At 40.9% G+C, this 24403-nt stretch overlaps 1 protein-coding gene and 1 long non-coding RNA gene across 3 annotated transcripts in view; one reads left to right on the top strand and one right to left on the bottom strand.

The window, feature by feature from the left end:
* The window catches only part of ST6GALNAC5 (ST6 N-acetylgalactosaminide alpha-2,6-sialyltransferase 5), a 119841-nt gene extending 104642 nt beyond the window's left edge, over positions 1 to 15199 (top strand). The window contains exons 2-4 of one of the 2 annotated variants that reach the window (XM_086841407.1): positions 105 to 1199; positions 6133 to 6240; positions 12873 to 15199. In XM_086841407.1, the coding sequence (XP_086697533.1) occupies positions 706 to 1199; positions 6133 to 6240; positions 12873 to 13104 (834 nt within the window). In that variant the 5' untranslated portion in view covers positions 105 to 705 and the 3' untranslated portion in view covers positions 13105 to 15199. The remainder of the gene's footprint in view (positions 1 to 104; positions 1200 to 6132; positions 6241 to 12872) is intronic. The other variant, XM_086841405.1, reaches the window with a different exon arrangement.
* LOC147651679 (uncharacterized) lies at positions 1878 to 8158 on the bottom strand. The gene is made up of 4 exons (XR_015273626.1): positions 8028 to 8158; positions 7590 to 7729; positions 6761 to 6925; positions 1878 to 2089 (listed from the first exon to the last, which is right to left on the bottom strand). It is a non-coding gene; the product is annotated as an uncharacterized LOC147651679 (long non-coding RNA).
* Positions 15200 to 24403: the final 9204 nt, after the last annotated feature.

Raw genomic sequence — 24403 nt, 5'->3', positions numbered from 1 at the left:
CTCCTCTATAATTGATACCTGTGGTGGTGGCATACTTCAGTAACATGATTTATCAAGCATTTTCATTTTCATGAAAGCTTGTTTTACTCTTCTGCTTCTATCAGGTCGGCACTCACTGAACAGGCACCTCCCATTCCATTTTACTGTGCAACTTTCAAACATGACCTGACAAGGTAGCAAAGGTTCAGTGCACTAACTCACTGTCATGTAAAATACACACAGACATTACTGACCAGCTCTGACTGTTGAACCATAAAGGAGATACGAGAGCACCGCAGTGGTTGTGGCACAACTTGCAAATAGCATGGAAGGACTGGGGCCAAGGTATCAATCTCTTCCCTTAGCAAAATGTCCTGACCCCAGGGCTGAAAAGCTATTCACGCATGAACTTATGAGGACTTAGGATTTATTATTTCCTGAAAAAAAAAGGAAGCAGAAGAATACAAAATAATGTTAGCTGTTATAGCAAGTGGAAGAAGTACAATCCTAAGCAGTTGTGAAGAGTAGAAAAGCTGTTGTGATTTCTGTTGATGAAGCATTGGTGGAAAGGAGGATTTACACAATGGCTTAGCTCCACTGAGCAACTCTAAGGGCTGCACATCTACACCATATTCCCCCTAAAAATGTACAGGTAATGGGTCCCCAGCTATTTGGGAAGACTGCCAGGAGAGATTTTTGCCCATTGCTCTGAGGTTTTGCTGTGAAATGTGCCGTGGAGATGTAAAACCCAGCTATGTAGTGAACGGGGAGATGCCTACAGCTAATTGTGAAGTGCGTATGTCTTTGCAGCCGTTAAAGATGCACTGCAAGAGCTGCGCGCTGGTCACCAGCTCAGGACACCTCCTGGGGAGCAGCCAAGGGGACAGAATCGACGAGAGCGAGTGCGTCATACGCATGAACGATGCCCCCACTCGGGGATATGGAAAAGACGTTGGGAACAAAACGAGCCTGCGAGTCATTGCACACTCCAGCATTCAGAGGATTCTGAGAAATCGCAACGAACTCTTAAACATGAGCCATGGTGCCGTGTTCATCTTCTGGGGCCCGAGCAGCTACATGAGGAGAGATGGCAAAGGCTTGGTGTACAATAACCTGCAGCTGATGAACCAGATACTGCCTCAGTTAAAAGTGTATATGATTTCTCGCCACAAGATGCTTCAATTTGATGACCTTTTTAAACGGGAGACTGGAAAAGACAGGTGAGAACTTATATGGATACACCTAGGGGATGTCAAAGGGTAGTAAAATAATGCAGTTCATATATACCAATTTCAGATCTGCTCAGAGGGACAATCCTACCCATTAAATCCTCTGCCTCGTGAGTTGTAATGTGGCATGACATGCCAAATAATATCACTGGAAACATAAGTAAAAAATACGCATCAAAATGATCTGTATGGAGTGTTGCCTCATCAGCCTAGAATAGCAGAGTCTGGATGTACTGTTTATAGAGTTGAGGAGGCAGGAGCTGTTTAAATCTCACTTTGGGGTAACATACCTTAAAGGTTTTTTTCACTGATTCTGAAGAATTAGAATGGATAGGTTATGTTTTCTTATAGAGGAAATGCCACCATTCAGTGAATTATAATAGCTGTTTATTGAATTTAAGCATTCTTGGAACATTGCAGCTGTAAAGCTTCTTGTAAAACAAATAAACATTAGTCATACATTAGGTGCTTCAGAACAGTTCATCTTACATTTGCAACTGGAAAATGGGAAGTTATTATGATAGTTACATCTTTATGAGACTGTTTATGAGACTTGTAGGCTGATCTTCAAATCAAATTTGTAGTAAGTGACCCACTGCAGTACTTGAGTATTTTCACATATAATGTTTGAAAATGGGCGTTCAAATCAAAGACTTCCCATAATAGACATTTATTTTTAATGAAGTTCTATTTTTTTATTTATTAAATATGCTGCTATAAAAATGGCACAGGGTCTGCACTTAGATACAAATGAAGAGGTAGGTTTATTGTGCAGTAACTCACAGTCAGATATGCCACTTTACAAATACAAAACATGCATACCAAAGCTTGAACAGGGATCGATCCTCTTGTGGACTCAAGCACAGTTTTCATTTTCTGGGCTATGTGAGAAAGGCAGAAACAATGTTAGAGGAAACTGTTGTATCCTCTTAGCTGAAGACAACTTTTGCTTGGCATTTGCTGCCTTTGAAAATGCTTTTTTCGGTTATAGTGGATCTGAGTTCATGGCAGACTCAGGCTCAAACCAGAGCACAGAGTAACTTGGTCAGTTTTGTAACAGTAAAAGCTCTCTTTTTCTTCCAATTGGTGTATTTGGGTCTCTGCCAGAACAAGAAGGAAGGATAACAAGGGGGGATACCCTGCCAATTGTAATGTATTTGTCTTTTCCAGAGTAAAGCGAAGTGAGAAGGTGAATTAAGCATTTGAACCCTTTGAGAAATGTGCAGGGGGTTATCTGTGTGCTCAGTATTTACAAAGGCATGTTTTTGGTGATTCAGGGTAGGATCACATGCTGTCCCCAGTTCTGAGGAACAGTTTCCCTCCCTGCTCCACTCTCAGAACTTGAGTTCTGCCACGGGGAGCCAGGGTCCTGTTCCTTCCCTGACACTGCCAGGATCCTGTTCTTTTTCTGGCACATGCTGTGCAATTTCAGGCAAGCTGCTCTTTCTGGTTCTGCATCACCCATCCAAAGCCAGAGGCCTGTGTTAAGTGTGTGATGAAAGCTTTTCCTTTTCTGCACAAGCCCCAAGCTCAGCTCCTGAAATATTCTCAAGGTATTTGAGCCATTAACGGCATTGTAACGAGTTTATAGTGCACTCAGTCATGGGCACCCTGAACTCCCAGCGTGAATCAAGGGCACTCAGATGCCAGCAAAATTCAGCCTGAGGAACAGGCCCTGTTGATTTTAGAGGGCACAGACAGCATATTTGAAGGGCTAAGAAGATTAAAATGGGAGATGAAAATGAATGAGCTGCATAGAAGAAAGGGAAGATGAAACATGGGTAGAAAAGAATTTGTAAGGGAGAAAATTCAGGTGCTTGTGGGGGCAGGAGCATAACATTGCTCAGATCAGAATTTGAGCTGAGAACATTGCTCAGATATGGCCCAGAATGCTGCTGTTCCCCAGGAGGTTTCTGCTGAGCTCTCAACATTAGTGCCTACAAGAAACAAAGGAGGGAGAGAGAAGCACGATTGCAAGGTTGCAAGAATAAGACTATTCATTTCCATCCTGAAAATGATGAGAAAAAAGGTAATTGGATGTATTATGCTTTTTGGAAAAAAATTATTTTGAAATTAAGAAGAACCTTCAGAAAACATTGCCAGTTAAATAGCATGGTGAAAGACAAAGGCTGCAGAGCAATATATTTGGCATTATAAAGTAACTGTACTTGAAAATAACTTTATAATTGAATAAGGGTACATTAAGAAAATATGATTCAGAGCCAATATTATAGTAATTAGATAAAAGCAGCATAAATGAAATAACTGCAGGAAGAGTATTTCCATAGAGATTATAAATGAGATTTTGGTGGAGCAGAAAGGCCTTTAATTGTAATTTAGTGTGCACTACAGAATTATCAGCACAGTGTGTTAGTTCATCATATAAAAGAATATCTGATAATTTCCCCTAATAAGCACATGACAGTTCTTCATATTCTCTCATTACTGCTGATTAGGTATAAAAACAGTATTTTTTTGTTGGACTCTTGCTCAGATCTTTTATGAAATGCAAGACACTGTAACCGTGTTTTTGTGTTGCTGTCCTTCAGACATTGTATTTAAAGAAGGCAGAGTGGTACTTGAATGAATTTTGAAATCTTTATTTGCTTATTCAGCTTCTAAGCCAGTTTAGTTAGATTCAGTTGTTCTCCTGTTTATGGAAAACACTAAATTATGCCTAAGTGTGTGTAAGCAGAAAGACAACTAAGCCAGCAGAGAGCCTACCAGGGTGTCCTGACCTGTGCAAAGCTTTGGCCGTGGTCTGGCTGCAGTTGCTCCCCTGGTTTTGGAATGTGAGTGTTTGGTACCTCAAAAAGTGGACATGAGCAAGCTCCAGAGCACTCTTAGCCTGAACATGTTCCTGAATTATCTAGTGATTCAGAGCTCAGAAACTCTCAGGTGGCAGAGAAGCAAAATTTTTAAGCTTTTCTCTACTATTCTCTTTCCTAATATTTTTGAGCCAAAAATTCTTAGTGTTTATATTGTTGCTGTGCCTGAAGGCCTCCACTGAGCTTATGACCCAGCTATGACATTGTGACAAACTGCACCACCACCCCCAAGCTTGAGTGCGCAGTCAGAAAATAAATAAGGCCCCATAATTGGAAATAATGAGATGCTTATAACATGTCATTCTCCAAATGCTAAAGCTAGCTTGAGAGTCTGTGTGTCAGGAGCAGTAAAGATGTGTGTTCAGGGAGTTTATATGTTACCAGGTGATCCACTAAGGACAGGACAAATTACCTGGGCTCCTCAACATCCTCCAGGCGTATTTAGTCAAAGAATTCCCTTATGTTTAGAAGTGTCTTTTAAGTAGCTGGCAGAGACGCCACCACGTTTTTTTTTTTTTGCCTTGCAGTCCCTGAGGAAATGGGAAACCTTGGTACAAGGCATTCCTCAATCTGACAGTGCTCAAAACTTCTCCTCCTACTGCCCTGTAGGTGACCTACTTGGAACCAGCTTGTTTAGCATCAGCCTGGGAAGCTGCGTGGTGGCTGCTGCTGGCTGAATTAGATGGTAGTGGTTGCTGGCACTTGCTTGCAGTGACTTTTGTGGCCTCAGGTCCCTGCTTCCAAGACTGTTCCACATCCTGCTATCACTGGGTAAACTGTAAAAGATGGCCTTGGAACTTGGGCCAGGACCTGGGATTCCCTGGTGACTCTTCAGAAGAGAACCTCATGTTCTCATGCTGTGATTTTTTGGGGGAGCTGTTACAAAGTTTCACAGGTATCTGGCAGATACAGGTGTGGGGGAATGGGATTAATGTAGGTCCACATTAAAACATTCTGGTACAGTGCCCAGGCCTTCCCAGAGCCTGCTCTTGCTCTCTTGGTGCCTCAGCTTTAGTAGGAGATGAAGGGAGAGGCAGTCACTGTGATAGGCTGTCAGCAGGAATCTGCGGGCTCTTTGGGCTGCAGATAACAAAAGCTTGAACTTCTTCCTGTGGGACTTTCCTAGCTGGGTGAGGCATTAAGGAGAAGTCCTGTCTTATTCTTTAATAGCATTTGAAAGGAGACCTTTGAGTGAACTCATTTTCTCTGAAGCAAACCCGACTTTCTGTGCCTCCATGTCTAAGAGGGGTGCTAGTCCCCACACATGCCCTAGTGACACCTTTGAGATATTTTCTTTGCTGACATTTCCTTGATCCTTCCATTCCAAGAGTGCCAGCTCTCCCACAACATAGAGCCACTGCAGGAACTTGAATGGGAATTCCAGTGCACGTGCCAGACATCCAATAACCATCATAGAACCCAACTCTTGGAAACTAAGCAGCACTGCCAAGCACATGAGAGGAAAAGGAAACATTACTGCTGCCATTTTGCAGATAATTTTATGATACAGAAAAGTTTAAACACAACTTGTAAATCCCTTACATCTGAGAAGTTACAGGGTGGTATTTCCTACTTTGCATAATTAATGGTGGGATCAGTGGAGCTTCTTTTAAAGCCACGTCCCAGCCTGCAGTGAAGGCAGGAGAGGCACTGCCCTGCAGGGCTCCCTGCCAGTGCTCTCATCCCATTCTAAGGCATGGCAGCCAGGGTGGTTCCTAGGATGAAGATTTCCCAGGCTGGCTGTGGGACAGTCAGAGCTGCAACCAACTAAAGACTTTCCCACCAGCAGTCAGTCACAGTGAGGGGCTGGGAGCTTCCAAAACCGAGCCAAAAGGTCAGCTAAATATTAACGTTGCTGTGCCTAATATTAATTACAGTGAGGAAAGTTTCTGCCCAGATTACTCCACTGACAGGAGGCACCAGAAAAATCACTAAAAGATGGATGAGCAAAGTAGTCTTGGTTGCCCAGTTTTCAAAGCCTTTTACAAGAATGAAGAAAATGCCGAGAAATTGCTTCAGAATGAATGAACAAATAAATAAATAAATCTCAAGAATTATTTGTCAGCTTAGAAACTTAATTATGTTTTTGCTTTCAGGAAGATATCCAACACTTGGCTTAGCACGGGCTGGTTCACAATGACTATCGCATTAGAGCTCTGCGACAGGATAAATGTTTATGGCATGGTGCCACCGGATTTCTGCAGGTAGGATTTATTTTGGAACCATTATTAGCCAACTAAGTTAATGTTACAGATAAATATCTGAATCTTTTAATCTTTTTGCTCTGCAACAGGTCTTCAGTCCTCTTAAAGCAAGTAATTAAGATGTCCCATGATCTCTTTCTGAAAACAACAAATAGCATTTAATTATGTTATATAAAATATTTTAAAATTTTGTTTGTACTGCTGGAGAATTAATCCATCTTGTTGCTTTCTTTTAGTCTCTGAATATTTATCAGCTAAATGTAATGCAATAATTGGCATGAAATTAATCTGAAGAAAGAAGTACTGGAAAACATTACTTTTAATTTGTTTTTCGAGTTCCCCCCAAATTAATCGAGGAACAGTGTTCTCACAGTGACTAGTTTATAAATTGAACTTTCTGTGCAACTCAAATTAACATTATTGTACCTCTGTCACATGAATGCAAATCTTGCAGCTTCCTAAATAATCCCCACAAAACCCCTCCCTGTGCATTTGGACCCAGAGAATGTTCTGTACTCACCTGTTTGGGGCGTGGCAGGGGGTGGCTCACACGAGGCAGAAGCAGCACAAGTTGTGTCTGTGGAAGCTGCTGTCCTAAGGAACAGCTTGCACATGTTTTCCAGCTGGGTCATGCCTCCAGCCATGTTCAGGACACAGACCCCAGGTCCTGGTTAAGGTTTTCCCACTATGGATCAGTGACACAGAGAGAGTCTTCAGAACTTCTAGTGCTAGACCAAAATTACATTAGCCACAAGATAGCAGTATGAATACAGACAAATTTGTATTACATCAGCAATATTGATGCTGACCTAAGTCTCACCTGCCCACCCAGCACTAGCCCAGCACTGGCTCCTGCCCACAGCCATTGCTGATCCCATTTGTCCTGCTGGGTGACCCAGGAAGAGCTGGAGCCAGTCTGGAATGAGGCCTCAGTGCAATGTTTGATCACCTGCTCACAAACCCCTTTCACCAAGAAGTACCTGCTTAAATTTTCTGTTGCTAATGTAGTGATCTCTGTCAAGTCTGATTCATTGGGTAATTCCCATGCCTTTCAGGGCAGGGAGGGCAAGGCTGCGCTGCTGGGTTAGTCTCAAAGAATAGAACTGCTTTGACTTTCCTCTGAACACTTAAAAGGATTCTTCAGGAATCTGCATTTGTCTTGGGCACGTTATAGAAGTCCCTGAAGAAATCACAGCACAAAATGTCAACACTAAACTCCACTTTGTGAGAATTTCTACAAATTATAACAAAACACTGATGATAAATGCTGTGATGTACTGCCAGGCTTCATCATGAATTCTCCAAGGAAAATAGCAAACTAGATCAGATATGCCAGACAACACAAATACCTTCTGCAGCACAGCATCTCATTCCTCTGATCTCAGTTGGCCAACACATACTACTTCAATTTCTGTAAGTGGCTGGTCTGTCTTACTCCAGAAGTGGCTGTATTCCAGTGGCACATGGAAGTAATTCTTAAACTGATGATCTAAAAATAAAGAAGACAGCATTTCACTGCAAAATAATGTGTAATCCTGACTTTTCAGACCTAGTCAGATTAGTTTAGATACATATTAGAAAACTCAACTAAACCCAAACAAAGTGTTTTGAGAGAGACTAAAAATGTCACTAAGAACATGTGAAAGGCTTTCATAGAATCACTACACTGAAATAAAATGGACTTAAATTATAACACAAGAAAGGCTGTAGATGAGTCCTACCAGTGAAAGATGTAATTGTTCTTACAGCCTGCATAAAAAAAAATCTTAACATAAAGGTACACATACCTGGTTGTAAAAAGGGAAAAGGTCATTTCTTAATCAAAGTAATATGAAAAATCTTTACTTCAGCTTGATTCCCCAGGTGATGAAGGGGAAAACTGTAGTTGCCATGCCTGGAAAAAGCTGTCCATGAAGATCTGTGAAAGGAGTTTCTTGTCATAAATAGAGTTAACCTTCTTAGCTGGCTCTTCAGCCACTCATTAAGAAGTTATATGACAACAGAACAGAATAGCAGAAAGAAAGAAAGAAATATTCTGCAATTGTAAGCCATATTTCCTGGTTTTCAGTCAGATAGAATAAGAATCTACCGTTAAAATAAAAAAAATCAAAACAAAAAACTCCCAAAAAACCCACAAAAATGTGTGTGTGCTAAATGGTGTGGGCATCCTACTTGCTGTGAAGCTAAAAATCATTAAGATTAAAAAAGTAAAAAACAACCCCCAAAAAATCTTATTTCTATTTAGAATTAATATCACCAAATTTATAACTTCAGCAGATAGATACCCATTCATTTTTAAGTATTAATTTGTGGAATGAGTGTGGTGATCACTGTCACAGAACTAAATTAGCGTCACATCTGTAACGTGAAGGACACCTCAAAGGTACCATGAATTTCATGCTGTTGATTCTGTTACAAATTATTAGCTTAAGATCATTAACCTAATTGCTTTGCACCCATGCAGGAAAAATAGTCTAGTGAAGGAGTCTGGAGCACAGACTAAAAGATTTGTCACTATTACTTGCAACAAGGTGGTTTAGATTAATTTCTATTTACTTTCACTGGACACTGAGTTTCATAGCTGAACTGGACTTGGTGTCCTGATTATTATAAAATTCTAGTACTTTACAGTAAAGCTAGAAGTAATTTCAACCGCTTTGCTCGCTACAGATTTATGTAAAGGGTCAATGGCTCGATATTTGCTCTCATGCTGCTAAATACTTCTGTCTTGTACATTCTGTAATAAAATGGAAGTTTGTGCTTCCATGCACATCGCAAACATTTCTGTAAAGTGTGCATACCTCTCACTCTTTTGTCCCAAGACAGACAAGCCATCTTGCTGTATTTTTTCCAGTGCCCAGGGATCCAATCCAAGCCTTTCCCGGACAGGAAGCACTTCTGTCTCAGAACTCCCTTTGGCAGCCCGTTGCATGCACAGGACTCCCTCCTGGGACGTGCAGGGTTCTCCTCTTGCCTCCCTTCAGCAGCCTGACAGCGGTGCCCAGATAGCACAACAATTCCTGAAGGCACCGCAGTGCTGCTGCTTCCCTTTGTGGGTGCTCAGCAGCAGGGCTGGGAAGGACAAGCCAAGCCTTAATGAGTGTGGAATTCCAGCCCTGTCTGTGGCATTATGGGCAGCAGGGACAGAAAGGCTGGTTCCCTGCAGGTCTCAGGGTACTCCTGTACACAAGGAAAACTCAAGGGGTTAGTGAGATGAACCGTCTTTAACTCTTCTCTTCATAGGCCCTCTGGAACTCCCACAAACTTAATTCTGAGCCTTGTTTTAACTAATATGAATAATTTTTGTTCCAGTTATTGAACCAGATAATTTTCCTTTAAGAATCCTCATTTGATTCCCAGGCCATTTTCCATGATAATTCACCTGAAAACTGGTATTTGAAAGACTTTAGTGTTTTCTTACTGCTCTCTCTCTCTCTCTCTCTCTCTCCACTTTCAGTTCCTTTAAATCAAATGCAAAGCAGCAGTTGTTACTGGTTACATTTCCTGGAGCTTATGAGACACTGTAAGCTGTATGTGAGCTGGTCCTGCTCTTTGGTCCATATGCCTCACCTCATTAGCTTAATAACAAAATGCATACGTGGTCTGGAAAACAGGACTAATTATGGAGGTCAGGGAAAGGAGATCCTGGGAATAGAAAGCAAAAAAATTCTATCTAGAAATCTTCATGGTCCTGACACAACACCTTGCCCATCATTCAACATATAAAGGACACTTTACTCACACATCAAAATATGAATTATTTTACAAGTGTGTGAGTACCTATAGTTTTAGAGGGCTGATTTATTGTGGCTCTTTATTTCTAAGGAAAGAGGCTGGACAGAATGTGTTACGGGGTGGCCTGGTTTCCCTGCCTTCTTTTTTGCAGTATTTCCAGCTTTTGCTGTAGGTGGATACCATTTGTGGGAAAATGTGCACTCAAGTGGCAAACAGTAGCTGATTGACAGGGGTACAAGCACTTCCACGGGTGCTGTGCTGGCAGGTGATCAGGCAGGAAGTACAGGATATTTTACACAGGAACTTCCTGAGATTCCTCCCAGCTGTGATATTAATATGCATGTGGAGTCTGACAAAATACTGATTAATGTCCAGTATCAGTCAGTGATAAAACAGCATCTGTTTTAATGTTAATAAATGAGGTGGCAAGCAATTTCTGTACAGAAATTACTCATGCATTTCATTTGCTGGTGACACAAGCTAATTGCAGCTAGAAGATAACGTAGCTCAGTTAATTTAGGTTATGGTGTACTCAAGCCAGAGTTCAAATCCAAAGCTTACCAGTATGCAATCTGGGGGAATCCAGAACTCCCATAAAATGAGACAGTCCTCCATATGTAAATACCTTTCAGAATTCCAAATCTAAATGACAGCTTTTGGAATTTAGCCTTAAAAGCTCAGTCAGCTGCAGAGTAGTCCTAGAGAGGTTTGCAGCCACAGCTGCCATTCATGTCCTGATCTCAACCCCCTGTTCAGCCAGCAAAGCTGCACACAAGGCCTGAGTCTTGCAGGACTGAGCTCCTGCCTCTCTCACCTGCCAGCCCCTGTGCTCCAGGTGCTTCTGGGCTGTTTCTGGTGGGATGGTGCACAGGATGCAGTGCCTGGTACAGCCTGGTAGGAGCCAAGGACATCCTCTAAGGATACACTGGTGTTAGTTGAGAGCCTTTGATGGAATTGGAATTCCTGGCTTCACAAACACCTTGCCTGGAGATGTCGGGACCAGCAGCCTCACAGGCTCTCTTTGCCCCCTTAACTGGGGCTGCATTTTTCCCAAGTCTATTGGAGATATAATTTCAACTTTACTAATCCTAACGTTAAAGCAGTAAATTTGAACCAAGCAATACAGGTGTACTGTTGAGGACCCAAGAGTAAAATCCAGCTTTAGTGCAGGAAGGAAGAGCAGTCTAAATGAGAGGCAGAGGCCCATTTGTTTAGTAGTTCTTAACAAAAACACAACACATGAAAATGTATCCTATTAGATTTATAGTAACCATACAAATGATTCATTTAAGCAACAATAAGAGGTCCAATGTATCAAAAAGGTGAAAAAATAATTGAAGATTTAGTTCTAATAGTTGTAGTTTAGAAATAATAAAATTCTCTATGAAGGGCAGCTTTAGATTACAAATACATTTTCTGTAGGTGAAGCAATGAAGGATTTTGTTTCACTCTTATGTATTCCAGTGAGAATATATTTAATAAGTTTAGAATCCATCTTATTCTAGAAATGTAATTTTATTTTTGTTCTGGTCCTGTAAGATTGATCACCATGCTATGTTACAAGGAAGCCAGATTGATCGAATTAAAACGTTAATCTAAGGCACAAATGGAAAGCAGCAGCAATATCATACATTACCTTTGCATATACAATATGGATAATGGCAAAATAAGAAACATTAGAAAATTGCGTAGGTGACAGAATTACACAGTAAAAATAATGACCAGCACAGACTACTGACAGATTGTGGATGCATTCAATTGAAAGTGACCTTAAATATTAGCTCTTCAAAATGAAAATAATCAACTGTATATTAGAGCTGACAGCCCTGAGTCTGTATCAGATTTCTCGCTCTGTGCTAGGATCCTATTCAGCTCAGGCAGTAGCACAGAGCAGCTCCCAAAGCTTCACTAAGTGCTGATACTGGGAATTTTCTGCCACAGCACTGGGGAGAGAGGGATACAATTGGGTAATTCTGTCTGGGACAGCTTGCTCTCTTAGTATTTATGACAGAGTTGTGGGAGTTCCTGTCTGCCCCAAATGCCCATGCCCAAAGTAAAAAACCGTCGTAGGTACAGGTTAATGTAGAGATTAAAACAAAAGGAAAATGAAGTGCTCTGACTTATTATAATACAAATGTACCATTTACAGAGTGTTACATGGAAACACTGAGGTCAGAACTGCTAAAATGAACTTCATCCTAAGTATCTAATTGGTGTTTAGCGTATCCAGTGTGTCACCACAAGTCACTCATCTCCCACTGGGAAATGTGAACGGGTTCACAAAGTCAGAGATACTGTGGGTGAACTGTTTTAATTTTTAGCTTAGATACATGAAAGCTGCTGTTGTAAAGAACTCATCTGTGCATCAGGCATTTGATTAAAGCACCAGCAACAGCAGCCTGCACCACTGACCTGGCATGCAGACACTCATTGAAGCTGCGCTCTCAGAACCTGGCGCAGTGTGCTGGGAACGTTCGGCTGAGCTGAGGTGACACAGATAACCACCTCATCTATCATCTTCTCTTTCTTACCCAGTTCAGTAAATACCTGAAGCTAGCAAGACCTTTTACAAATCGCCACCTAGATTTAAATCTCTTTTAAGCAGTTTACTTCTAAATTCATAGTAGTAACATAGCCCTGCAGCACTCTCCCTTGTTTCAGAGTTACTGCTGTCCTTTATTTAACTGGAAGGAAGAGGATTAAAGGAGAGCAAAAGAAAAAACAAAGAGAACACCTTTGCCCCATTCTGATGTATTAGATGTGCAAGAAAAAAATCAGCTACATAGTTTAACTGGGAGAAAAAGTGGATTTGAGGCCATCTTTTCATTAAAGATAGCATCTTTCCAATCAATGAAAAAGAACATCTTGGGCTTCCATCTATTTTCTTTTTTTCACAGGGATCCTAATCATCTTTCAGTACCTTATCACTACTATGAACCTCTGGGACCAGACGAGTGCACAATGTACATTTCCCACGAGCGGGGCCGCAAGGGCAGCCACCACCGCTTCATCACCGAGAAACGCGTCTTCGAGAACTGGGCACGGACATTCGACATCCACTTCTTCCAGCCAGACTGGAAACCAGAACCGCTCACTGTAACCCACCCCGAGGTGAAACCACTGGCCTGAGGGATGGATGCACAAGCCCAGCCACAGTCACCTCCGTAGCAGCCTCTGGACCCTGTGGGCCAGCACGGCAGCCTGGAGGAGAAGGGAACAGGGTCTGCAGCTGGCACCCGCAGCAGCGTCAGGAAGTTGGCACGGACGAGCAGCACGCACCAAGAGTACTTTCTGTTAAACTGTATTAACCCAGTCTGCCACCTTTTGGGGCCATCTGACTTCCTGTGTGTTTGTGATTTGTGAAACACAACCTGAGTGTCATTAAGGGATGGTTAATTCATTATGGCTTTTTTAAGTACGATGCCACTGAATTTTCATAGTGAAAACTTTCCATATTTATTTAATGGAGGTTTTTATGCAACCTAGGCCAGTATTTTTCTAAGTCACAGTTATGTGGTTGTTTATCTTTCATAATCTTTTAAATCCAAAATTAATATTGCTGATGGTTTGAAAGGCCTAGCTTTTTATTTATAAAACTTGTTTGAAATATATAATTCTATATAGCATGTTATTAATATTTGATCGGGAAACATTGGATTTCTTCTAAGAATTTTGGGCTCTGTTCCAGCCTAAAGCCTTTAACAGCAAGAGTGGTCCCATGTGCAGATCCAGCTCACTTTGCATTCTGAAATCTTATATTAATATGAAAATGGTAGTGAAAATTCTGTTTGATATTAATGTGCACTTGGTGCTGTGCTATCCAGCTGCTGTTTTTTAAATAGGGGTGGGAGGAAGGAGGGCAAACAAAATTTATCCAAAAAAAGCCAAACCCCCCCACCGGCCATGGCAGCAGCTTCTCACTGAAGACAAGCTAAGGCTGGAGGGGTTGTGTTCTGTTTTGGCTCTTACATTCCCATAAGAGGCTGCCAGCAACCCTTCTGAGGCAACAGACTACAAACCAGGCCACAGCTGCTCAACACAATCTGACCAAATTTCCAGAATGAAGAAAGTAAACCACCAGTACTACAGTACCAGTCATAGTAGCCAGAAAGATCACAGCACTGCACCTGCAAAAATCTCTGCCTTCCACTGTCCCAAGATCATCACTGATCTCAGAGATTCTGGATCACACCGAAGCTGGGATGTGAAAAGCGTTCCATGAGTACAAAATTGTCCTCCTGAAAGGAGCAAAGTTAAACTGCTTTTTTTCCCCTGGAGTACCTATGTGTGCATGGTGAGTCCCTGCAAGACAAAGGGGAAGGACAATGCTCATGCTGTGTATGGAACCTCACAATGGGAATTACTGAGTTACATGTGGCTTGTGAATAAAGAAGATTTCAGTTACAGTATTACTTTCCCTTTTGCTTCACAAATATCAAATCTCAATTTTTTTCGAAGTAATCAGTAACTATTGCATGAAACATACCTCAGGTGATGAAAGGTGTCTCATTAGACAAGTGCAAAAGCTAGAACAAAGATACTACCTTTAAACACCTAAATCCAAGAAGCTGAACCTCAGAGGTGAGACACAGAACTGGGACCAAACCCTCTCATTTAAACCCCCTTATAACCCATGGTCTTCCTCTTTCCAAAACTGGATAGCAATAGCTGCAGCTGCCCCACAGATACCCTGATTCTCTGGGGACAAAGTGAACTGTCCTGGCAGGGGCAAACTGGTGTCACCTCTGTAACACTGCCTGGAACTGAAGTGCAAGTCTCCGAGAGCCACTGTCCTGCTGCAGCCCTGCCCACTATCAAAAAGTAAGAATCTATAATGTATTTTGCCTTAAAAGCTTAATTTTGGTGTTCTTCCTGGTACACACCACTCAGCTTACAAACTGAATGCCAAGTGTGTGTTACCTTTCTCTTGTCAGCTGGTGTTTAATTCTCCTTTCACTGATGGTGTTTTATTCCCTCCACTTGATTTCACTGCATTCTATAAAAAACAGAATGGGTTTTGAACTAATGGCAGTTTGAACATCCCTTTCAACATGTGTACTGGGGTGTATCCAGCATATATTGCTCCAATTGATGAAATCTGTCAAACTGATTTACAGATCATTTCTAATGTGACTGCAAGACATGGTACAGATCACAGTAAGTCCTCTGCTACCATCCCTGTTTTATTACTGATAAAATAATAAAAAGATCTTGTCATTTTAAACTAGAGCTCTTAGTTTTCCATCAGTTAAGGGCTGCAAGATGTGTATGCTGTATGTTTAGCTATTGTTAAAATCAGATCATTTAAAGATAGAGTACACTGGTCTATTTCTGTAGAAACACAGAGACTTGCCCAACCCCATTGTGTTCCACAGGTTTGTTCCCTGTCTGCAAGACTGCTCAGTGTCAAGTAGATATGGGGAAGCATTAAGAATATGAAGAAATATGGAATAAACTGTAAGGACACTAAATCTCCTAACAGAGCTAAGCTAAGCCTTTTAACTCATTCCTTGTTCAGTTTCTGTTAATAACTGTGTGTTCTTGCTACCCTCATACATCTTTTAAACAAAACAAACCCAAACTCACTTTAATCTCAGCAACCTCCTGTGAAGTTCCAGCAAAGTCCCATCTAATTACAAAAAGTATGAAGGAGTATTGTGTTAAGTCACACGTGTATATATAAAAAGGCATTTGATGATGCCAAGGAAACAACAAGTTTTAAATAGATCGCACAGATTTACATGGAACATAAACTGAGTCCTAAAAGCACAAGTTACAAGAGTGCAAAGAAATGTAAATAACTGTTAAAGCACTGCAATTTTAATTAACAGATCACTGATGTATTTCTCTATAGATGCACAATTTTTGAGCTACAGAATCCTGCTGCATTTCAGCAGCATGATGTAAGGGTTTATGGCCTAGTTATAAACCAAACAGATTTATGACAGAAAATGCTGTCAGCCTAGGGATAAGTAGTACAAACTAGGCATTGCTCCCATTCTCTGCTTTATGCTGTCATCTCACACTCTTCACTATAATTTGATCGATTCATGATCTGCAGCGCATCATTTCACATATTAAAAGCTGTTGCAAAACAGTGTTTACAGACATCAGCAATTTCAAGATCTATGTTGGTTTAGTTCTGAACCCCTTGCATACCTTTAGGCTTTTACACTTGCCTTTGTCAGAGGAGATATTTTTCATCTTGAAGAACTGTAGTTCTTACACCATGATATGTGCAACTGGAATTGAGAATGATAAAGAAAACATCTCTGCAACTAAGCACAAAAAAGTTCCACCACAGCTGCTGTGTTCTGTTGGCTCCATGGTGACAGCACCATGGTACAATGGCAAACCATAATGCACGCGGAAAAACCCGAAGTGCTAAAGACCTCAGAAAGTTAACACTTTATTCTTCATAAGGAAACTGAGGAAATAGAAGGTTAATTAACTAAGGCCAAGTTACAGCCTTGGAACAGGATTTGGGAGAGATTCAGGTCTGCTGACTGGCAGCCCTGGCTTGATCCAGCACAACACACAGTGGTACTGCCACGTTCACTCACACAGGCAGTAAACAAAATCCTTCTGGAGCTGCCTACCTGGGACTTGTCCTGTATTTTCCAGGCAAACTTCAAAGTGATTTTTACCCAAAATACCTCTAAGGTTGCAAGGAAACTGTAAGATAAAAATAGCTGGAAAAGCATCGGGGAATGGGGTGAAGGGAATCTAAACAGTAAGGAATAAAATGTACCTTGTGCCATCTAGCTTTATTCCCCTGGAATGTGAAGATCAAACTCAGGCTGGAGCTGACAGAGAAGAATGTCCTGGCTCAACAGCAATGGCTGTCTTGCATAGATTTCTTTGCAGTATTCTAGAAGTTGATCATAGGTGCCACAAAAACTCTTCGAAAAATGCTGATAGTAATTTCTGTAATCCAAGTTAATTATTTTATCTGATGCAAGGAGACACAATTTCTAATTAAATTAAAAACATAGCTTAGGGATTAAAAAAAATAATAAGCAGTTAAACAGTCAGAGTACTTGTAAGACAGCAAAAAGTACTGCAAAACAAAAGGAGGTACAGAAACCTTACAGGTACCAATATTTCTGTCTTCCCTGGATCACCAGTTCATACTGATCACTTTGAATTTCCAGCTGCCTGCTGCAAAGGCATACCTTGCATATAACAAGTATACAATTTTGTAAGGAGAAATAAAAAAGAATTAAGGACAATCTTGTTTTATAAAAACCTAGGAAATATTCTTTTAAAAAATCCTAGGAAATATGAAAGGGCAAATGTCTAAGATGGTGTGAAATTTCTCCGTGCTGAAGCAGAAAAATATAAAATTCAAAGACTCTTTTATAAAATGACTGTCAAATGGCACTGCTTATGGTAAATACTCTTAAAACCACTAGACTGTTAAATGTTTTTCACACAGAAAATTACACCAAAACATGAAATGTCAAATGATGCCCTTTAACCACCATGTGGATGGAGATTCAGCATCACAGCAAAAGCAAAGCTGGTGATTTCACCTCAGCCAGCTGTGGAACAGACTCCATGGCAAAGGCAGATGTGTGGAACCAGGCCCTGAACCAGCATCCCCTCGGTGCTGAGCCCCTCCAGGGTGCCAGTAGAGAGCACATGGCTGCACAGCACTGCCAGGAGAAAGGGACACATCCCTCTGTCCTGCCTGGCACTGGAGGCCAGGCCACAGCAGAGAAGCTGCACAGAGATGACCAACACACAGTGTCCCTGTCTGCTATGAAGTGCTTTGACCAGGAGTTACCAGGAAAACAGAACAGACAGGAAAACTGCAGACAACCCCAGCAATCCTGACAAACAGATGGAAACCTGCAAGAACAAAATTAGGAGTCACAAAGAAGACAGACTGACTAAGATTTAATGCAGCTTTTGTAAGCAGAACTCTGTATTCTTCAAGGTTCTCTGAAGCAAGGGCAGAAAGAGATCCAAGTGATGGATCCACTTGGAATTCCACAACTAGGTTTGCAAAAGACTTCCAAAGAAGTTACAGTTAACAGAAAAAAAAAAAAATAAAGATCCTCACCCTATGGAACTATCTGAACATAGAAAATAAGGCCAAGAGGATACAGCATCATCTTAAGGGTACAAGCAGAATTCCACAGGAAGAATGTCACAGTATCTTTTTCTCTTTTTCTGTGCTACTCCTAGAAAATTCCTAGATGGGGGACACAAGAGCTAGACTGCATTTAAATTAATAGATAGATAAAAAAATATGAAAAAATGTATCCAGTGAACATCACATTCCCTGAAGCCCAGTTCCAGCCTTGCCATACTCTCCATGTGCCAGGCCCACCACAGATCTAACACAGGAACTGCATTCTCATTTTACTGAAAGCAATGCCAAAGCATCCAACACAGATGGAGAGTAAGACTGGACCCCTTCTAGCAAACACAGAAAGTCCTCTTAATAATTTCATTTCTGAGGACAGGTTTGTCTTCTTTAGGACATTTTTAGTGCTATTTAAATCTGCCAGCTTCTTTACACAACCCAGACAGGTGTTAACCTTTTTAGGACACTAGGTGCTTCCTGTAGTACAGGGAAGATGAATGGAGTAATTCATATTTAGCAAGGTATAAAATTTTAGGACTTTGCTGACTTAACTTCGGCTGTCAGGTCAGTTGGAGCCTATTATGATCCAAACATACAGCATGGTGAGAGTCTGTTAACAGCAAAACAAAGGAAATTCCAAAGGGAATCATTTGGTGGTGTGGCTTCATTTAAGGAAAGAGGTTAGGTTTATGTTTTAACACAAAGGCAAACAAAGTGAACAGATTTATAGCCTGTAAGAATAAACTTCCCTGTTTATTCCCTGCATCCTTGCTGCACACAATACCAAAACTGAAAGTGGTTACTGATATTCAGTGGGACTGCTCATGTGTGTTGGAGAAAATTGGAACATTCCCACTACACTGTTACTATTTTTTTTTACTGTGGCTGTACATGCATAGATGTGCATTACATGAAACAAAGAAAAGCTCTTCCTCATCCCTCCACTGCAAATGATGCTGCAGAGGAGCAAATGAAAAAAACCAGCAACAACAGCAGTTGCAGAAAGCCTTCTATATATATTAAAAAATATAAATACAGGGACCACTTCAGAGAAGGGTGTGTAAAGAACTGCACAAAATACAAACATACATTGTAATGATACACTGATGACCCCATTGATCCTATCTGCCATTCCATTTGCATTATAAAGACCAAGGGATGTAAAATCATCACAATTTGAGCCATAATATTTTCAGCTACAGAATTTTAACCTGGACAGGAAAACTAGTACAGAAAAAGTAACTTAATGAAAATCAAACATAATCTAATGTTTAGTGAGGCTCTTTGTTGGTAAATATCAAAGCATTTGACAGAGGAAATAAGTACCATTATATTGGAACTGGATATAAAGGACAGAGCCTAAGTTTATAATACTCATTACTTGCAGAGCCTGTGGGCCTAGTCAAACATTTAATATAAGAGCATTATTCCAGTAAGTCAGGCCAAGAAAGGAAATCTATTTACTATTTCAGATTAGTCAGTTTTGTCACAGGCATGCCATAAATCTCCCAAATAAACCACAGCCTGGTGGCCTGGTCTCTGCTGAGCTGTCACCAGAGCCATGTCAACAGCAGTGTGAAAAATGCCACTTTCATGGCGAAGACCCCCTAGGCTGAGCTTTGCTGTTGCACTGTCCAAACAGTTTTCTCTTGTGGGGCTTGTTTTGTTGAAGTGACTGTTGTAAACAATGTCACCAAAATAATTTAGGCCAATACAATTTGCATCTCTATTAAGCCTGTCGGCCAAAGCAGCCAAACTGGCTCAGTTTTGGCCAAGGCTACAGTGTTATTCTCAGTCCAGAAAAGAAAGAAAGGAAAGGAAAAGTTAAATCTATTACCTGCATGAGGAAGAAGACATGGCACAATCAAACACAGATGTACATCCTTCAATGGAAACCTTAAACATTATCAATTTAATCACTAAATCAGGCAGAAATCCTCATTAAGGGAGAAAAAGTAACTTGGTCTTAAAGAACTTGCAAGTGAAATGAGTTCTAAGAAATGCTGATTTCAGAGTATGTTATGCAGCCTATGCAAGTTTTCATTACAAAACACAGACACTTTCAAGATATATTTCCTGGAAGCTTTTTATTTTTAAAAGTTCACAGAAAGAAGGAAAGCAGAAATAAATTAGAGTCATAGAGTCTTCCACTAGAAACTCTCCATTTTTAAAATTTGCCTTTCACCACTTAAGAATGCAAAAAACTATTATGCTCATTATTGTACAGAAGTGCTGAAGCAATGATTAAAAGAGTTTCTGTGGCACATGTGATTCATTTGTGAAATACTGAAGAGACTTCTGCAGGACAGCTACTGGTGCTGAGCCCAAACTTTGTCAGCTCCAGCCTGAGTTTGATCTTCACATGGCTGAGAAGACACTTTCATTATATACAGTGCTTTTTTCTGCAGTTCATTACTTTATGGATAGATTAGTCTCATGGGTGAAATATTTTATGCTTGTCTGAATCCAAAGGTGAATTAGTCTGGAAGCATGATAAAATTCTACCAGGTCACACTGAGCTCTGTAACACAGAGCTGAACATCTGTACATGAGGACACCAGCATGTGTACATGAGATTTCTTGTCCCAACCCTTGACCCATACTGTACCACATACAAAGACTGTCCTTTCTCCAAATACCACAGACTCTGAAATGTACCATTCTCACTTTGTGGATTGTCTTCCACTTCATCTATTTTTATCAAGTCCAAATAATCCTGACCATATATAAGTTTTTGACTTCACAATGTGGAAGCACTGGATGAAATCTTCACTATTTCCCAGAAACTAGCAGCATCTCATTTCCTCAGCTATACTGAATGGATAATTAGGGAAGCCTTTAGATCAGAAACTTGCTTTTTATTCCTTCCCTCTAAGCATCCATCAGAGAACAGAAAGCAGCAGTTCTCCAACATCAGAAAACTCCTTACTGACATGCTGTCAGTATCAGGATTTCCAGGGCTGCAGACTTCTGCCCTGCCTCAGCTGGTCCTTCCAGTCCCTCTCACAGGAGAACAGTGCAATGCCTCCTGTCCTTATCACTGCACCAATCCTCTCCACTCGGGATAAATTCACAGCTGAGCCTGGCCTTAGCCCCTTTGCAAATCAATGATTTAGTGCAACTCAGCCCTGCTCCAGCATGCAATGGTGCCCCTCTGGAGGCAGATGGGACCACAAATTCCATTTATTTCCAGTACATTCTGTGTATGTGGTAGCTGAGAATAAAAATCCCCGACTCCTGAAACAAGAGATGGAAATGGGCTCAATGTGCAGGCACTCAGCAAGAGAATTAGAACCAGATTACATTTGCTTTTCTGTAATCAATAACAGATACCAGCTTTCAGGAGGAAAAACCCACCAAAAAAAAAAAACCCTCCAGTCTCTAGAAGAGACACACCATCACTAATGTTGTTTTTAAAGATACCTGTGAATAGTCTCTGCTGTTTGCTTATGCCAAGAGAACAGCATTTCATCAGTAACAGTCATTAAACATGAAAATACTCAGCTGGCATCGACCAGGAAACACTGATTGTCACCGCCCTGCTCAGGTTTCTTTCTCCACTCATTTTTTGTTGGAACCTCACTTTTCAGTCTGTAACAGAAGCACAGCTTAGTCACACTCTGTGTCAGCCTTTGGGCCTGGTTGCAGGCACTCCAGGGGACAGGAGAGCACCTGCACGCGAGTACAACCCTACTGGGGACCTACTTTTTCTTCATTCAATAATAAAAATGCATTTTGTGATCCTGAAAGAGAGGTGAAAAACTGAAATCCCTGAGTGTTCTAAACAATATCTTAAAACCCCATTGCAGGACCTGTCAGTGCAGTTCCAAAGTACAGGGTGCAGACATGACTACACTGCGTTCTGCAGGCATGGGCACGCTTGGTTCACAGACCTATCCATGCAGAGTCACAAAATGCTGAAATACAATTCTGAAAAAGCTCCCGTGCAAGGATGCATCAAGAAACTGCCATCTGGCTTGTCTTCTGGATTCCATTAAAAAGATCATCTTGCACCTTGGAGGAAGCACCTAGCACGGCACCCTTGGCCTGCAGAACACAAATGGGTTGTGACTCAGGGTGACATGGCTGGCTCCCAGAGCCCACATTCCAAACTGAGCTTGAAGGTCTCCCTGGGAAAATGAAAAGATTACTAATTTAAATTTAAAAAATAAATATACTACACACATATACCGACAATTTGTGACATTCCTGTACTTGCTTTCAGACTGTAACTTATGAAGGAATAAAAGCTATCACAGCATAGCAAATACTGTCCCATAGGTGTAGCATAGGCAACTTTATGATGTCTCAGAATGATCCATTTCAACTCCTCACTTCTGTGCATACAAAAATGTTAAAAATGCCTGAAGCACAGTTTGCTGCATTCCAGTCAAACTGTTGTTCTCACTTCAATTTAATCACCTTCACATGCATACTTATTGAGTGCCTCTATTCATAAATTGCATTTTAATAACCCACCTAATTGCCTCCTTTTCCCTAAGCAGATAAGCTTTTGAAAAGACAGAATCTTTGGTATCTTCTGCTGCTGGCAAAATTCAGCTGAGTTCTGTAGATGTTTCTATCACTTACTGCAAAAAGTGGCTGAAAGAGGGAAAGAGAAAAATTGAATAAGGCCAGAGGAGTCCACGTAAGTGTAACTGCAATTGAAGCAAGGCACAAAGTTCTATCAACTTCACTTAACGCACTTTTTAAAGCGTGGCAAAACTTGCCTATAAAATAAATATTTGATTAAAATATTTACTACAATTGAAAAAGAGCTGGATTAGGAAAGCTAAGCAAATCCTCTAAGGAATGCTGCAGGATTCATTTCTATATTGGGTCTACACATTTCTACATGGTCTGTGCACAGCAGATTTTACTTGATTGTTGTATTATAAATTACTCAGGGGAAAAAATATAAGGTTTTCTGGTGTTATGAAAAGTCACCAATTTATCAGATTTTGGATATGAAGTCATTGCTTTTGAAGGACATTATCCAAAACACTAATCCCCAAACCCAAGACACTGTGAATATAGATCCAGACATCCAGCACCAGGAATGCTACTCAGACCCATCCCACAGGGCGCTTCTCTCTCCCATTAAGTTGCACTTTTGTTGGCAGGAAGGATCTGTGCACCAGTTACATAGAAGCTTCTGATCAGCACACTGGGAAGACATGGGCAGTGTTATCTCACCCACAAGATCAGTTAACAGAACTACAGGGACAGCAAGAATGCTTTAGTTCAAATCTCTACTCCTGAGCCTTAAGCCCCTGTTGCTGAAAACAATTCCAGCTCTTCACCAAGAAGTGCCATGAACAGGTGGAGTAGGCAAATGTTTACCTTCCCATTATGGATCATTTTGTACATTCAACATCTCCAAGCCTAGAAAATACTTGAAGATAAAAAGCAAGGAGATAAACAAGGCTTTAATTCTCGAGCTGCACCACACTGCTGTTTTCCCTGTTCTCTGGAAGCCTCAGTGGCTTCTCCACAGCCCTCCCACGCTCACACAGCTCTGACAGTTCACCTCCTCTCACCTGAGGCTGGGATGCCACAATCATGCTGGCAGAGAAGAAAAAAGGACAAAAATGTTTATGCACTCAGATTTGTATGTGCTGTGCAATAGGAAATGCTCAGAACCCTATTCTAAGAAAAATATACCGACTCTGATATTATGCGTGATTATAAATAATTCCTAATAACTTCTAGAGATATGTGTCTAGTACTTACCCCATGGCTGCATCAGGTAAGCTTTATTTTGGTTAAGGTAGAGAACAAGCTCCAACAAAAGCACAGGGCAAAAGCTTCTCACTGACAGATGTGTTTCTACACATGCACAGATTTGCTCTTCTATTCACAAATATCACTATATTATACAGACAAAATCCTTTTTAGCATACATTCACCAGTGAATGTCCAGGAAGAACAAATCAATACACCAAACCAGAATTTACAAAAGACAGGAAACAAAGCACATTTTTTAAGGGCTCAGAAACTACACAATACAATGGTACAATTTATAATGTTTTTCATTCTGATGCCGGAGTCGATTTTCTTCAGTGCAAAAATCCAGTGCACTGAGAATTCTGAAAGCATCCAAGTCCATTTTGTATGCATATTGTAGGTACCCATACAATACCTGTGAAGGGTTTCTAATGGACATGGCAAAGTCCTTTCACGTTTTTTGGCCTTCTTTTTAAGTAGATTCAGCAAGGTCATAATTTTCTTTTCATTTTCACCAACTCATAGACTCAGAACTGCCTAAGGTGAAAGGACTGATCTAAGGGTTGCATTCAACAGGAAGGAAAAAAGAATAAAAAAGAAAATCAA

Source organism: Cyanistes caeruleus, chromosome 9 (assembly GCF_971803275.1).
Source record: "Cyanistes caeruleus chromosome 9, bCyaCae1.hap1.1, whole genome shotgun sequence".
In the NCBI taxonomy this organism is placed as follows: domain Eukaryota; kingdom Metazoa; phylum Chordata; class Aves; order Passeriformes; family Paridae; genus Cyanistes; species Cyanistes caeruleus.
This window is presented reverse-complemented; position numbering and strand designations above follow the sequence as displayed.